This window comes from Amphiprion ocellaris, chromosome 14 (genome assembly GCF_022539595.1).
Source record: "Amphiprion ocellaris isolate individual 3 ecotype Okinawa chromosome 14, ASM2253959v1, whole genome shotgun sequence".
NCBI lineage: Eukaryota > Metazoa > Chordata > Actinopteri > Pomacentridae > Amphiprion > Amphiprion ocellaris.
This window is the reverse complement of record NC_072779.1, coordinates 8,885,377-8,901,420: the sequence shown is the minus strand read 5'-3', so window position 1 is coordinate 8,901,420 and position 16,044 is coordinate 8,885,377. Positions and strand designations below refer to the sequence as shown.

The 16,044-nt window shown below is 40.5% G+C and overlaps 1 protein-coding gene across 2 annotated transcripts; it reads right to left on the bottom strand.

The window, feature by feature from the left end:
- Positions 1-21: 21 nt before the first annotated feature.
- tcerg1b (transcription elongation regulator 1b (CA150)) lies at positions 22-14,935 on the bottom strand. Of its 2 annotated transcripts, XM_023293865.3 has the most exons (21): positions 14,865-14,935; positions 13,379-13,622; positions 11,871-12,023; positions 11,144-11,432; positions 9,694-9,936; positions 8,796-8,855; positions 7,500-7,700; positions 7,284-7,390; positions 6,616-6,704; positions 6,351-6,511; positions 6,040-6,121; positions 4,742-4,877; positions 4,362-4,451; positions 4,033-4,151; positions 3,543-3,693; positions 3,146-3,310; positions 2,617-2,799; positions 2,124-2,303; positions 1,864-1,947; positions 1,471-1,571; positions 22-813 (listed from the first exon to the last, which is right to left on the bottom strand). In XM_023293865.3, exons 1-21 carry the CDS (start codon positions 14,909-14,911, stop codon positions 612-614), a joined length of 3,087 nt encoding a protein of 1,028 aa, XP_023149633.1. In that variant the 5' UTR covers positions 14,912-14,935; the 3' UTR covers positions 22-611. The 2 variants fall into 2 exon arrangements, with proteins under 2 accessions (XP_023149633.1, XP_023149634.1); XM_023293866.3 differs by lacking the exon at positions 8,796-8,855.
- Positions 14,936-16,044: the final 1,109 nt, after the last annotated feature.

Here is a 16,044-nt window from a genome sequence, read left to right as displayed (position 1 = left end):
AAGAATGCACAGCACAACATATTGAAAAACAGTGGAAGTTGCCTTTATTTCATTCAACAGAGAAACTGCTGCGACATCGGAGTAAACCACTGAGCAGAAACTAACATTCACACTGAGCCGCTGAAACAATGACTGGCACAGTGGAGCAGTAAGGCTTAAGGACGCCTCAAACACATGCACACATACTCACATATCCACGCACCACACGTACACACACGCACACGCTCAGACACACACACTCACTCAATTTACATCAGCTATCTTACACCTGTGAGGCTGCTGGGGCAGCAGCCTCATCACTATCCCTCTGCCTCTTATGTGGTCAGTCAGAGGTGAGGGGTCAAGGGTCACCTTGAGATCAGGTAACCTCTGTTCCCTGCTGTTGCCTTAAATGCAGGGCTATTTCAGGGCTAAGGGGCGACATAACACAGAGACCTTAACCGTTCATCTCTATGGTACATCTCTAAGCAACGTAACCCCCAGCAATAACACTGCAAGGCCGGCCGAGAGCCTGGAGGGAGGGGTTCAGGGGGCGCTGAGGGGAGGTCATGCTCTGGCCATAGGGAGGGCGAAGAAGAGAAGGGCGCTGGCCGAGAGGGTAATATGATTGGTCACTTGGTAGAGCGTCGGGTGGGCTCGGAGGCGGTGGGGGGAGGCGGGGGGCCACGGCGGTCTAGGTCTTCAATGTAGAACATGATAAGCTTCCTGCGCTCCTCAGGGACACACTCCAGGACGAGGTACCGCTTGTCGTTCTGAAGGATCTTCTCCACATCCTTCAGATGCTGCTCTGACTCCTGGATGAGTTTTCTCGACCTGGGAGAGGGGAGACAAAACGAGGGGACTCAGAAGCAGGGTCACAACACTATCAAAAATATCTGGGTGAGATTTCAGTGCAACGCCTGCTGCTCTGATTTCGGTTTCATTAGATACCACATTCTACTGTGCAAATAAGTGATTTTAACTCAAATATTCTGACTGTTGTGTGGTTAAAAGCATCTTACTTGTGTGAGATTCTCCAAAGGTTATAAACATGGGAAAATGAAAAGGAGAACAAATTTCACCCATTTCAACCACCAATTCAGTTTCAACCATTTCATCCAACTAAAACCATATTTAAAGTCATGGAAATATAGTCTGAACCATTTCTGGGCTGTAATTGTATCAGTTCATATCTATTGAACATATACAAGGGATATTATATTATTTCTTATATTATTTATAGTACAGTACTACTGTATTTATTCATTTTTCATTCTTGTATATATTGTACATATTATTGTTATTATAATTATTATTATTACTGTACACATCGTTAGTGCTGCTTTGAAAGATGTTGCTGCTGTAAAACTGGAAATTTCAACTGACGTGGGGCACAATAAAGGATTATCTTATTAAGCATATACGTAGCTGGTTGCTGGAGACATTTGTTGTGATTATGTTTATTTAGTATATAAAAGTGAGTGTACAGACCTGTATGTGATGAACTTTGTCTCCTTCAGCAGGGTTCTGAAGTCAGCCTTAGCTGTGATGTATTTGTCTTTGATGTAGTCTTCAAACTCCCGCTGCCTCTTCTACAAAGACAAGACAGATGAATTCATTAGATATTAAAACTCTATAAAATGGGTGTGTACTTCACATGAAAATAGGTTACAACATAATTAAATTCACAATAAAATATCATTAAGATATATAAAAATAACTTTTTTTTGGATGAATGGAAGCAAACTGATGATATTAGTCTGATGTCTTAACCTTCAGTCTAACCTGTGAACTTCTGTGAATTACTGTCATAAAGTGACTAATTTTATGCTTTCATAATATGAACAAAATAGCAGATGAGCAGTTATTCAGTGAAAGTCTTACTCTGTCACTGGAGGAGAATTTAATACAGCGAGGATCTTCCTTGATGACCTTCTTCACCTCCTTCCATGTAGTTGTCAAAGTGATCTACAACACAAGCGAAAAAATCTGTCATTAACCCTTTTATATAAATTGACAGAATAGTTGGTAAAGTCAATAAAAAGATCATACATTAAGAATTGCAGCCATACGGGTTATACACAAAATTAATTGCATGTTACAGCTGACTGGCAACTTCTTGGCTTCATGTTTTCACTTCTCACCATGCTGGTCTCGTCCAGCAGCTGTCTGAAATGTTCTTTCTTCTTCTTGGCCAGTGCTTCTACGTGTTCGTTAAACAGCTTCTCCTTCTCCTCTCTCTCCAGCAGCGACGCAGACTCCCAACGGTGGTCCTTCCGCAAGTTACGACGGGTGTCTGACCACGTTGCATCTGAAGAGCGCACCTGAGGAGCGAGTAAACAATAAATGAGTTAAATGTGGAGCAAATGTAATTATTTAATGCTCAATGGGATGAATGCTACTGTCAAAAACTTTCTGTATGATGATCTCATACAGCCATAAATCTCATGTTGATCCAGAATACAGTAATATAACTTGTCTGAATGTGCAGAAATATACTTCCCTTTTTTTCTTATCAGATCTTGTGAAAAAAGTTAAGTGACAAACTGTTGACTGGCACAGACTAGGACTTAATAAAAACTTCACTATGATCTTTGTATGTGTGTTATTATGCTGCGGTGAGAAAGAGCACCTCACCATATCAGACATGAGAGCTTTGAAATGCTGTATGGCCTCCTCCCTCTTGTGCTGCTCCCTTTCTCGGTCGATCTCTTTGGTCTGTTCTGATCGGGCCTTCTGCACCTCCCGCTCCCTCTCTCTGAGACTGGCCTCAATACGAGCCTGCCGCTCCAACTCTCGCTCCTTCTCGATGTCCACACTCTGTAGGAGATGATACAGAGACATTTTTTACACTCAGAAAGAATATCTGATGTAAATATTGCACAAAATCCTCTCTTATTCTGGCCAGTGCTGTATTACAGAATGCCATGACAATGCTTTTGTACCCAAACATAGGCTAACAATTCAGAAACACTAACAGAAAAAGACAAAATACAGAAAAAAGATGGATCAGGTACATGTCCAATCAATAAGCCATGAATTTATTACTCTTATCCATACCTAAAACTGTATTAACATTAAAGTAATAACACCTCAGACGCTCTCACACAGCTCAGACATCTCAGTCATATACATAATTAAGCTCCATTCAAAGTGCTCTTCCTACCTTGGCTTGTTTTTCCATAAACTGTTTGAAAAGCTCTTCTCTGAGTGCAGAACTTTCCACAGCCTTGTATCGTGGGTCAGTCTCTAGCCTCTCTTTAACTTTGCTCCACCGCTGACCTCCTTCTATGTGCTGTTCACTCAGGAGATCGAAAAAGTCTTGCCTCACCTGGGAGCAAACACACAATTCAAACTTAATTACAAATCTGTCCAAAATCATTGAACCTTGAAAAAGTAAACATCTTCATATCTTAATGGGTTTTATTTTACACCTGTAAAATTATAACAATCACAAAACACAATAACAATAGATTTTTACCATATGGGACTTTTAAAGCTACACTCTTCTTGTTTCAGAGAGAGGTAATGTACATCGATGTTTAATTGTGAGTGAGGTATACCTTCTCTCCTCTGGATTTGGAGTCCTCTTTCTCTCTCTTCCTCATTGCAGTGATGAATTCTATGAAGATAGCCTCCCTGTCCTTCATCTTCTCTATGGTCTTAAATCGTGGATCTCGGCCGTGCTTCACCGCAAATTCACTAAACGTTGTTCTGCAAAGATTAAAAACAAAACATTCGACTTTTTACAGAGTGAGATTATCACCTTCTCATCTCATAAGATGATTTATTCTGTGCCTGTAGAAAGAAAAACACACACATTACCTGTTATGTGGCATGCTAATAATATAACAATATCACTGAGAATGAAATTGTAAAATTCAACTTTTGTACTCTTTCACTTGTGTGTGTGTACATGAATAAGAATAAAAAGCTTATTTGTAGTTTGGCTATGTATTCATATGTCTTACTAAATAGCAATAGGTTTATGGCAAACATATCAATAATGGCCTCTACAGCACTCATCACAAACTGCCAGTCCTGTGCCTTTACCTGGGGGTGAGCTTCGCCTCCTCCATCATCCTCCTGAACTCATCTTTGGCCTGCATCAGCTTGTTCTTCTTCTCCTTCCTTTCCTCCTCCGCTCGCGTCTTCACATACTGATCAAACACCTGAAGAGGATGTGATCATATGACTGTGACTGAAGGATTATATCAAAAATGGCTATTGCTTTGTATGTGATCAATGTACTATCTTGATACTAAATAAAATTAGTTTAAAAAAAAAGAAAAAAAAAAGCTAGTGCTTGACAAAATCCTGTGAGAAAGAGTGATGGTGAAAAATAATAATAACACACTGAGCAAAAGGGAAAGAAACCAAACCTGTTTCCTCTCTTTTGGGTTGAGCAGAAGGTAACGTGGGTCAAACACAATCTTATGAAGCTCTTTGTCCCAAGTGGAGAATGCAGACACCTGCACATAGGACAGACATCACTGGCATTAGACACAAATCTACACTGTGACTATATATATAATATTGAAAGATTTAACATTTCTATGTCCAGTGGAAAGAAACTTCACACCAACAGAGAAAGCTGTTATGTAAAATGCTATAATTATATCCTCGATAATAAAATCTCAGCACTGACTATGAAGGATTCAGTAAGGTAAACAATTAGGTAGAAATATATCATCATTATGACTGAATGCTCTCAGACAAATTGTTAAAATAGGCAGTAATTCCGGTGTAAAATTTGTGTTACCCCTCTCTCCAGCAGCATTTCTCTGAACTGGGTCATCCTGGCCTCTAGCGGCACTATAGCTCTTTCTCTGGCAGCTCTGAGTTCAGCCTCCATTGCTGCTTCCTTCTCTGTGTCCGCCTCTTTCACGTCTTCCTTCCTGTGAGGGTGAAATGGAGTTACAAGGTAAGAATAAAACAAGAAAAAGTTTAAGGAAGTTTGACTGCGCGGGGTACGCCCTATCAGGGGTTAAATGTCTCTTGGATCTTTTGCGTAGCTGCACAGGAACCAGTAGCAGGTACTCCTGCTCAGTTACTGTACTGCCATGGGATGAAAGTTTGGATGCGCCTTTGTGAAGATGGAAGAAAATGTTTTGGTGGCTTAAAAGTAAATCCCTGTATCATAACTGTTCATCACTTAATGAGCTGTGTGGGTGTGTGTAAGGATCTGAATACAGCCTTCTATTATTGTAAAAACTGTCTGGCACTGTTTTGAAATATATACCCTACTTAGAATAAGTTTTAGATCCATCAGACTGAGCTTTCTTGGACTTCTGGCTCCCACAACGTTTTGTCGTGTGGCTCATCATGATTTTCATGTGTGCTGCTTACCGTTAGGACAAAAATATATTTGTCAATGTTTACACAGTCTCTTGTGAATATTCATACATATTTTGCTGTTTGGATCTAGAATCTATTGTGAATATATTCCATCCTTCTACATCTATCAATCCATCAATTTGAATATTCATCCATGATACACAAATAGATGATGGACAAATAGACCCGTATGGATAACTCACCATTACTCCATAATATAGATGGCAAATCAAATAGATGTGCATAAGTACCTAATTATTCATCATCTATCACAGGTGAAAGAATAGATAGAAGGATAAATAGATAATTGTGTATTGACCTTTCCATCATGATGAATGGATCGTTAAATGAGGAAAGGATAGACGTATGATATCTACCAAACATAGATAAATTCACCAACAGTATTATCTTACAGTATGGGCAAAATTGTACTAAATTACATGTCTTTACACAGATTTTTCTAGCAGGTTTTATGACAAACCAATGGACTGTTACAATCATTCCTACCAATAAGGTCAGTTGTGACATTTAACTTCCCTCGCTTAGATCTCGGTTTATCCCAGAAAAAAAACTTTCAGTGTTAATGTGTAACACAGATTTGTAGTTATTTGTAAAAAAAAAAAAAAAAATATATATATATATATATATATATATATATATATATATATTTAGCTAAAACCAAAATGTCTCCTCTATTATTGAATTGGATGATGGGAGACTTACTTTCTCTTTTTGGCTTTGGTTGGCTCCTCATCCTGATTCTCTTCGGTTGCAATGGATAATTCTGGCTCCTCTTTACTGATACCTGTGCATGAACACACAAACAAAAAATAAATATTACACTCACTGTAGTATGAAACATAAGAGTGATAGGAGCACCGTTGTGATTTTTGTTTCCATCCAGATAAGAGATTATAACTATCCCCTGTTCAATTTAAAGACCATTCCTAGCTCAAATCTTAATATTGACAGTAAACCAAAGTTTAAGTTCATTATCAAATATGCTGACTGCGTGTGAGTGTCTCTGTCCACACCTGTCTTCTTACTGTCCTCCAGACCTCTCTTGTGTGGCGGCTCCTGGATGTGCTTGTCAACATCAGCTCGACCCACCAGCTCCTCGGGCCGGTCCCACATGGACAGCCGAGTTGTCGGGTTGTAGAAGAACACGCGGTCATCACCCGTCCAAACCACACACCTGACGCAAATTGACAGACACAAATTAGAACAGGAAAACAAGGACACCATAGATGAACTGTCATGGAGGAGAGGAGAGTTTGTGCTGTGATGTGGGGTTTGTACCATGGGGTGCCGGGGATGGGGTTCGTGGCTACGGGCCTGGCTTTCTGAGCTGCTTTTTCCTCCTCCGTCATCTCTTCTTCTTTAGGCTCCTTGACAAAGAGACAGAAACTGATTCCCAACTTGTTTTTTGTCCCATGATTAATTTGCATCCATTATACTAAACACAAAATGATAAATGAAATGTAGCATACTGTGGCTTTAAGTTGTAAAGTTAGGATCTGGCAATATTCCTATTCCATTTACCTAGCGTGACACCAACAGCCGAAACCAAATTCCTTGTATGTTGTGTCCGTACTTGGCCATTAAAGCTGATTCTGATTCTAAAATAATATGGATATGTACACAATAGATACTTTGCCTTGCCTGAACTCCATATGCCTCTGCCTTTTACTTGATTTGTTTAATGTCTATCAAGGTCAAATGACTCTTATATTTTATCTCTCTTCATGTGTGTAAATGTGAGTGTCTTTATAATTGATATGTTAACATTAAAATTACCAGTGTACCTTCACAAACAGGTTCAATAAGTTATATCGTTAAATTAAAGCTTTAAATATCAAATCTGATCTGTAGCTATCAATACTGACTGAAGTGCACGCTATATAAATATGTCTTATATGCAAGTTTCTGTTTTGTTGCTCAAATGGATGATTCTAATCTTCATGTACCTCCTTCTCATTATTAATGTTGTCTGTTTTGTTCTCCTCGTCCTCCATCTCCATTGCCTCAGCTTCCTCCTGAGCCAGGCGCTCCTTGACCTTTTCTGCTTCTTTTTCTGTAAACGGGCAGGGAAAAAGGACACAGAGGCACAAATTATAAGGTAACTGAAAGGTCGACCCAAAACGTAACAAGCGAAAAATGTCATCTGAGGCAGCAGTTCCTACCTTTCTCCAAGAGGGCCTGTGGTTTCTCCCAGGTGGACTCCAGCGTCCGGTTGTTGTAATAGTATGTTTTCCCATCAGCCGTTTTGTACTCTGACCACTCGGGGAGATGCAAAGATCCGGCCATGGAGGCAGGAGCCGCAGAGAGTGCCAGCTGGGGGTGCATCATGGAAACTAAAGGCGGGCCCATACCAGGAAGCATGCCTGCCATTAGTCAGAGAGGAGAGAGACGGACGATGTTTGGTTAAGAATCATCTTTCTGTCTGAGCCACTAATGGTTGCAGTGTTCTACACTGGCATTAGTTTCTACATCAATGCATGAGATGTCATTTCCCAGGTTGCCCACTTGTGATCAAAAGCATGTATTAGCAAAACCAGACGTAAGAAGAAGAGCTCCACACGCAGTATTTTGTCTGGTCATTGAGCAGAGTAATTATTAGATGAGTGAATAAAAAAATAAATTAAATTAAAAAGTATTATCAATTTGTGGAAGTAACTGCTCTAAAGATGCCTTGCAGGACACAACAATTTGACAACAAACACAGGCCACATACACAAACAAACAAAGCAGTGACCAAACACACAACCATGCCACAACAGAAGACAACCACATGACCACAACATGTAGCCCTACCTGTAACACAACTAAAGCACAACTAGACGACAGCAGCTAGCATTAATGGGATTGTCTTAACAGAGACGGTCTCTCTCCCAACTGATGTAAAGTCACCTACCACACATCTGTAAATGACCTGATCCTAACAGCCAACAACAGTGTTCAATCTCACTATTTAGATGATGATTTGGAGTGTCCTTTCATTTGCTATTCACTGTAAACTCAAAAAAATAAACTGTGAGTCTGACGCATGGCCTACCAGTTTCAGATGACAACGCAAAAACAAAGTACATCTATTATTGAGTGACAGCTAAATACTCAGATGACTGCAACAGGCAATATTTTTGTTGTATGTTTGGGGTGGTGGAGACTTGATTTCACTAAGCTATCCAGTAAAACACCTTAAAAATATATTGGTAATGAATGCGGCTCTGTCAGTTTAACCTGGAGTAAACAGAGCTAAGTGACCATGTGAAGTACAATCACAATCAAGTTGCATATTCTGCTTCTTTCTGTTGGAATGGAAGAAACTTCACCACTGTACACCGAATGGATCATGTTCACAGCATTCAACACCATGCCACTGCTTGAGGGTCCCCATGTACACCATATGACGCATGTAGACATCATTCACTACCATGCCATCTACTGTAGATCTGAGAGGCGAGCGGCTGGGTGTTTACCGTTGGCGCTGGGGCCTGCCTTTACACAGGGTGCACCTACTATCTGCATCATTGCTACACCTGCAAGAACAACGGACAAGCAAGCATCTGGTTGAACACGGCAGGACACTGGACATCAGCTACCATGGTGTGTAAGAGTTTGTGTGTGTGGCCCCACTCAGACAAACACACGGCCAAAATACTTTAAAAGTTGTTAGAAATGAGCACAGTGCACACCACAGTCTAACCTGAGATGTATTTTGAGGCTGGTATGACTACTTTAACAGGTATGATGACAAGAAAAGAAAGGGAAATGTTAAAAAGCATATCAGAAAAAGTGAATGCATTACAACACCATAAATCTCAGAGTCAATCAGAAAGCTCCCTGTCTGATATTTGTCAGCTGAGAAACCACCTGCCCTAACTGCGACCTAACGCTGTCTGATTCGAATTCTGCCATACACTTCATAAAAAAACACAATAACAGTAGGAACCTGAACAAGCTTTTTTAAAAATTACATCAAACTTAGTTTCCACCAAGACTGTAAACTCAATGTTGTTTGTCACAAAACATTTATTTTAGCCAGTGAAAGTCACAACTGGCTAAAAATGCTTTATAAATGTTTTGTGCATTGCTGCTATTTGGGAAATAGAAAGTGAGAGTTGGGCTTTGAGAAATCCATGTGGTTCGCCAACCCTAAAAGAATCCAACTGTAATTATGACCTGTATATAGAAGTACAACTATGGACAGTCGGCTGTCATAGAAGAGAGTCACAGAGCAACACTAGCAGGCTGATATGGACAAAACAGTAAAAAATTTGTCTGGATGAGGCTAACACATAAATCTGCAATGTAGCTGATTGCAGTATTTATTGCAAGACAGGACTACATCTCTTCCTATTATTGTGGCATTCTCACCTGGTAGAGGGATGTGCATGCCTGGCAAAGGCACCCTGAAAGGTGGCACCATGACAGGGGGGAAGGCTGGTATGGCTGCGGTGGGCTGGGCCACGCTGTGAGGCAGCGCTGCCGGAAGCAGTGGCACGGTCTGCACTGCTGTAACAGGAGATGGCACCGTGGAAACAGTCACCACAGTGACTGGAGACACAGCGACAGTTGAGGTCACGGTGGCAACAGGGGGGAGGTCTGCTACAAGCGTGGCTATTGGAAACAAACAGAGAAAAAAGGACTTTTATTTGTGTGTGCATGTATGTTATAAATGAGCAATTAATTGAAATATTATCACAAATGGAAAATCCAAATCACAGGAGCTGCAAGTTTTTTTGTTCATAGAGGTAAAATGTGTCACAAAAGTAGTGGCGGGATGCGATTTAAAAAAAAAAAACACGCATCTAACGCATCTAGCAATAACCGACACAAAAAGCAAATTTTTTTAGTTCAAATAAATGTTGGTTGACGACTGAATCGATGAATAGACATATACGTGAACTTAAACAACAAAAATGTTTGTTTCATTTATATTTATCTGAATTTTTTATCAGTCTACGACACTCACAGATTACTGCAAACTTAAAGTGCAACTATAGCGATTACATTCAACATTTAAAGACGTTTTGTAAACTCAAGCACTTTCAGTGTCTTGAAAAGTGGTCTATTGTGCACAGGCTACACTATTTACACTATCTGTCGTAGCTAAACGTATGGTGCGTCGCCCCAGAGCTCATTTACCTAAAGTCATTTCATTTATGCAAATGTGGCGCAGGGAGCAGAGGTCCGACACATCGCGAAACTTTCATCAAACATCTAAACTAGCCGTTGTTGAGCTGAAACGAGGACAGATTCAGCAGCTTATTTTTCACCTCAAATGCTTTCAGAAATACTTTTCATGTAACAGTTTTCGTAATAAAAGAGAAAGTTTGCAACCGAGCTGCCATGTTGGTCCGACGTTTCTGTGCTGATTCACTCGCCCAGTGCTTCTTCTTCACGGCTGGCAAACAGACTTTAGGTGCATCAGTGTTACTGGTGTGCCAGAAATTAGGGAACTGATAAAGGTGCGATTAAATGCATCTTTATTGTTGCAATGCGTTATTTTTTTTGTAATTAATTCATCATGATTAACGTGTTAAAGTCCCAGCCCTAAAAATAATACTGTAAATTAAGTACTGTGATGCGACAGATGTGGTTCAACCTACAAATCATATTCAGCAGACATAAGGGAACGTGCATGTTTGGTTAAACTGCAGAACAACGTATAAATCTTTTTTCCCAGTTGAAAAGAAATGAAAAATGACAATTCAAATCATGACTAATATCGCAAAATAATCACAGTAGAGACTGACTTTTTTTTTGCATTTCATTCAGCCCTGATGCATGCATGCTTGACATTAATACAAGACTGTGTGTTTACCTGAAATGGTCACAGAAGGAGACGGAGTTGTGATGGAGTCTGGACTGGAGGTGAGTGTGCGAGTTGGGGTTGTAGATGAGGCCTGAGTGGGAGAGGCTGCTGCTGCTGTGCTGGCTGTAGTGTTGACACTGTTTGAGCTGGCAGCTGCAGTCACCCCCACACTTGCTCCAGACCCTGCAGACCCTGCGCCTCCTACAAGAAGAGGGTTGAGTTCAGACTGCTGGATGATCTTCACACCATCTGGTTTGCTCCATGATGACTCTCTGGTCCTGGCGTTGTAGTAGTAAGCCTGCAGAGAGGATCATAGAAAAGACAACACTCTGAGAAACAGTAACCAAGACATAAAGCTAGTCAACAAATCAATATTTGTCATCTACTCTTGTAACAATGGCATATTTTTAAAATTGTGGAAATCAATTTTATTCATGATATGTACAAGACATAAGGCAAACCTTCTCAAAATGTCATATTCAGAATGCAAGAGCAATTTCTGATTGAATGTTAAATATAACAGTTATCAATGACCATGTGATTTACCCTGATTAGGTTAATTCTCTGTTTGTGCATTATGTGATAAAATAGCTTTCCAACAAAGGAACCAATTCTTAGTAAGTGGATCCTTTGAGCAATGTACAGCACTTGAAATGTATTTTTTTTGCATAACTGTTGAAGTGCAATAAAGTGATTAGTCTCCCTGCTATGTGCTTACATAGGACTTTCACCCTACCTTTCCCTCTGGCGTCTTGTTTTCTACCCAGATCTCCTCTGCAGGGTTGAGTGCAGGGTTTCCAGATGCAGGAACAGGGGGCATCCCAGGAGGAAACAGCATCCCGGGAGGAGGCGGCAGGTTGCCAATGGGAGGGGGAAGAAACGGAGGTCTCTGCACAAAAAGATTGCCGTCCAGCATTTAGCTTTTAAACTTTAAGGAGTAGGGCTGGGCATCCAAATTACGCCATTAGAGTACTCTGTCCTTCAACAAATTGAGACTGCATAGAATACAGAAAAGTGCCCAGTCAGATAAGCAGTGGACTTAGCCAGCAGCAGAAGCTTACTGGCCTTTCTGAATTCAAATAAGGGGGTTTCTGCATCAATACTGTCTCATTCACGAGAGAATCGCTCTGCATCAAAGAGTCAATTATGGTGAAAGCTAAAGCGATTATAAAACACAGTTAGTTATATCCTTCTTTGCTTCTGTTTAGTGTCTCGTTGTAAAAGCTAGTATTGTTATTAGTCATACAGCAGAGGAAGATAGCTTTATTTCTGGTCAGTTTCTTTGCAGACTCTGCCTGCCAGATGGCTGCACCACTGATGGATATGAACTCAAAAACAAACCATGCATTATATTTCTGCTGAAGGACTTACAGATAAACTCACTGTCCTTTAAGGTTTGTTGCTAATACACTAAACCAGACAACTCTAAATGCGAAGCGTAGAGAACAAAATGTTATATTTACGGCACGCGTAAAATCTAGTTGAGAGTACATCATCACTGTAAGATTAGAGACTCAGGAAACCACTGTAATAAAGACCAGCGTTAACAGCAAAATAGTCGCCTTGCCTTTAGTGAAATGTAATGTAATGTCACTTTACCATAAAGCAATCCTGCTCACTGATATGCAGAATTGGACGTAATGGCCTTTAACACCCAGTGGTTCTAAAGGGATTTCATCTGTGGTAGTGAAAATACTGACAAATCTTGCCCAGTCATACTCCCCCAGCTGATGTTAAGAATGAAGCACAAATCAGAAATATGACAAATGAGACTTTTGCAAGTTGATTGGAGCCTGCCCTACAAAAACCATACAGACAACATCACGTAAAGTCATTTTTAGACAGCTACAATTCTCTTCCCTGCTAAGGTACAGTCAGTGGAGCATCTCTGGGAAAAATGGCTCATATTTGAAATTTACTCTTTGTCTTGCCTCTATATTTTGACAGAATAAAGACATTTCCAAATATTCAATTTCGAAAAAAATGTCTTATTACGGATAGTGTCCTCAATTTTAGTGCCATGCATTTTCTATAAGTCTTGGTGACCTAAAGCTTGCCCCATTAAAAAAGCCAACTCAATATATTAGCTTCAGACAAGAGCTCCTCTACTAAATCTGAAAATGAAGTTTATTTGATTTACCTTTCTCCACTGAACTGTGCACATCCTCTAATGCACCTACTCCTACTGGCACCTCTGTAAAATAGTGGAGACCATACATGCTGCAAAAAAATGGAAACAGTCACCTGTAGGTGGGGAGGTCCAATGGGTGGCGGCATGCCTCCTGGCGGTGGGATGGGGGGCATGTTGTGGTCAAAGGGTGGACGTGCAAATGGAGGTCGCGGTGGGGGTCCCCTCATCATCCCAAAAGGAGGCGGCGGTGGCCTAAGGAGTGGTGGCGGGCCTCGTAACACTGGCGTCTGGGCAGGCGCAGGGGCTGGGGCCGGTGCAGGGGCAGGGCCGCGGAACCGCACTGCCTGCTGCGCCATTCTAGTGTAACAAAATAAGACTGAGTTACAATCAGTGTTTATAAAAAACCCTCTCATGTCACCACTTATTATTAAAACTAATATAATGCGAACTTGCAATCACACCACTCTACAAAACTGCAGATGATCCTAATACTTAAACGTAACTGAAGCTCTTGTGGCAGCTGTTTATATCACACTAACAATGTGACAATGTCAAGACGTTGCTCATAACATTGGAGTGCATTTTCAGACTGACGGCGCCTCTTTCACCTCAAAGTCTCAAGCAACTTAAAAATCACGTTATATTCCTAGTTAAAGCAGATATAAACACAATATGAATAACACGTATATTACACAAGAATAGTATCAAAATCTATAAATAGTTGGCCATGCAACATAATATACAAACTGTGGTACCTAACCAGTTAGATTACACTAAAGGCTGAGGCTTAGAATACAGGAAACTGTGGCGTAAACTAGGAGAGATCGGCAGATTATCACACAAATCTTGTAAAGTACTCTTGCATGCGTGTGACCACTTTAATTCATAGTTTTGTGATTATATGTTTCTGTTGACTGATTGAAACTACCAGCATAAAAACGCTTCTGGAGATCACAACCCCAGTGACGTGGATAATGTTTTGACCAGGAAGCCATTGGGTGTTAAATATTATGTAGCTTTGCGGTATTTACTAACCCACATCTTGCACGTTGAATTCTTCTAAATTAGATCAATTTAGCCATGCATCGACACACACTTTAACAATAACTGACATCAAACACTCAATCAGTGAATGTCGTCTATTGCTAACGAGGCTAACAGACACCCAGTCCATTCAAAACACTGAATGGACGGAGTTGTGTGCCGCTGCTTACAATTGAATATAGCATAGCTCAGCTAGCTGGCTAATATTTGTTAACGTTTGTGCAAATAATGCACACTTCAGTCCGGAGTTGTTTCTCAACACAAGCCCGCGGCCCGATGAGCTACGTAGCTCGATGAGAGAGGAACACATCTGTCTGTGTTTAATCTGACTGGCCGTGTTTACCGCGTGCCACGAGCGGCGAGAAGAGGCGAGCCGCTTGGAAACACAGGCTAGTTAGCTAGAAGCTAGTTAGCTGGCGTGGCTACAATCACAAGTAAAACCACTTCTTATAACAACCTCTGAACCAAAAACTAGCGCCAACCGGCTGCACGTTAAATCTCGGCATGTGCTTGGTATTACACTCTGCCGAAATTCATTTTAACGCTTTATCTGACCTGTTGTCGTTGAACCCGATAGTCTCGATCTCTGCCTGGTCCGCCATTACAGGAAAATGTAACCCCTCTCTTCCTGGAAACGCCCCTAAAGGTGTTCTGCTTTTCCTATTCGCTGGGTGTTGGCGTCAATCACAGGGCAAGCAGGGCTGTGTGGGGTTCTGATTGGATATTGATTTTCTTGCGAATGTTGAGCTAAATGTTCATTGGCCCGTTTTGCGTTGAATTTCTCATGATGTCTTTGTTCAGACGCACAGGGTATTGTTGATACAAGGTGGATTCTAATCAGTGCTGGTTTTTGCAAACTCCATTAATGTTTACGATGGCGGTGGACATTAGTTTTCATACTGCTGGTATTTTGTGTTCCAACAGTTCTAATCAGTCCTCTACTTAAAGTAGTAGTGCACAACAGGAAAACTCCTGCACTTACATTGGAAGCCATATATTCAAAAATGTGTCTGCATACCTCCTAGTCACATGCACAACGGTGTCTGCAACAAATCAACTTCAAAACATATTATGAATCAGAAGATTAATGTACAGGCATCGCATCAAGACAGTTGCAATTGTAGTTGTGTTTCTCGACAATTCTCACTTGAAAGTTCTCCTGCAATTTCTCCTTATAATAAGATAATAACTCCATAATAACTTTCTGCTGGAGTCCTGAGAAACATGAAGTAAACAGAAAACATCTCATCAGTCTCCATTGTGCTGCTGAATAAAAGGACTACTGCTAGTCTTTGGATCGTATGGTGGTATCGTACCAAATATCTTTTTTCTAAGTTAGAAATTGACTAAACAGAATAACAGATTATGTAATTTTGACACAAGGTCTTGTTAAAATAAAAAAGTGCCATCAATTTCACCTTTAGTCTCAGAGAGGAGCAGTATTTGGTTATCATGTAACACAAAAGTCAACATTTGCTCTGTTTTAGCTGAGTTTGGACACACTCATTTGAGCTGTTTATATGGATAAAAGTACTTGCCAAACAAACGCAGAATACAATATTGTCTTCTGAATCAAATAAGAATGCTGCACATTCAAATTTTCATTAAAGGGTTCACTCATTTAAATCGCCTAGACATCAGTATTGCATGTGTACTTTTTACATTTCACTAAGTGTAAGACATGAAGGCTTTAATTTCGATCATGTTACTTTCACAGCTACAGAATGTCTGTAGT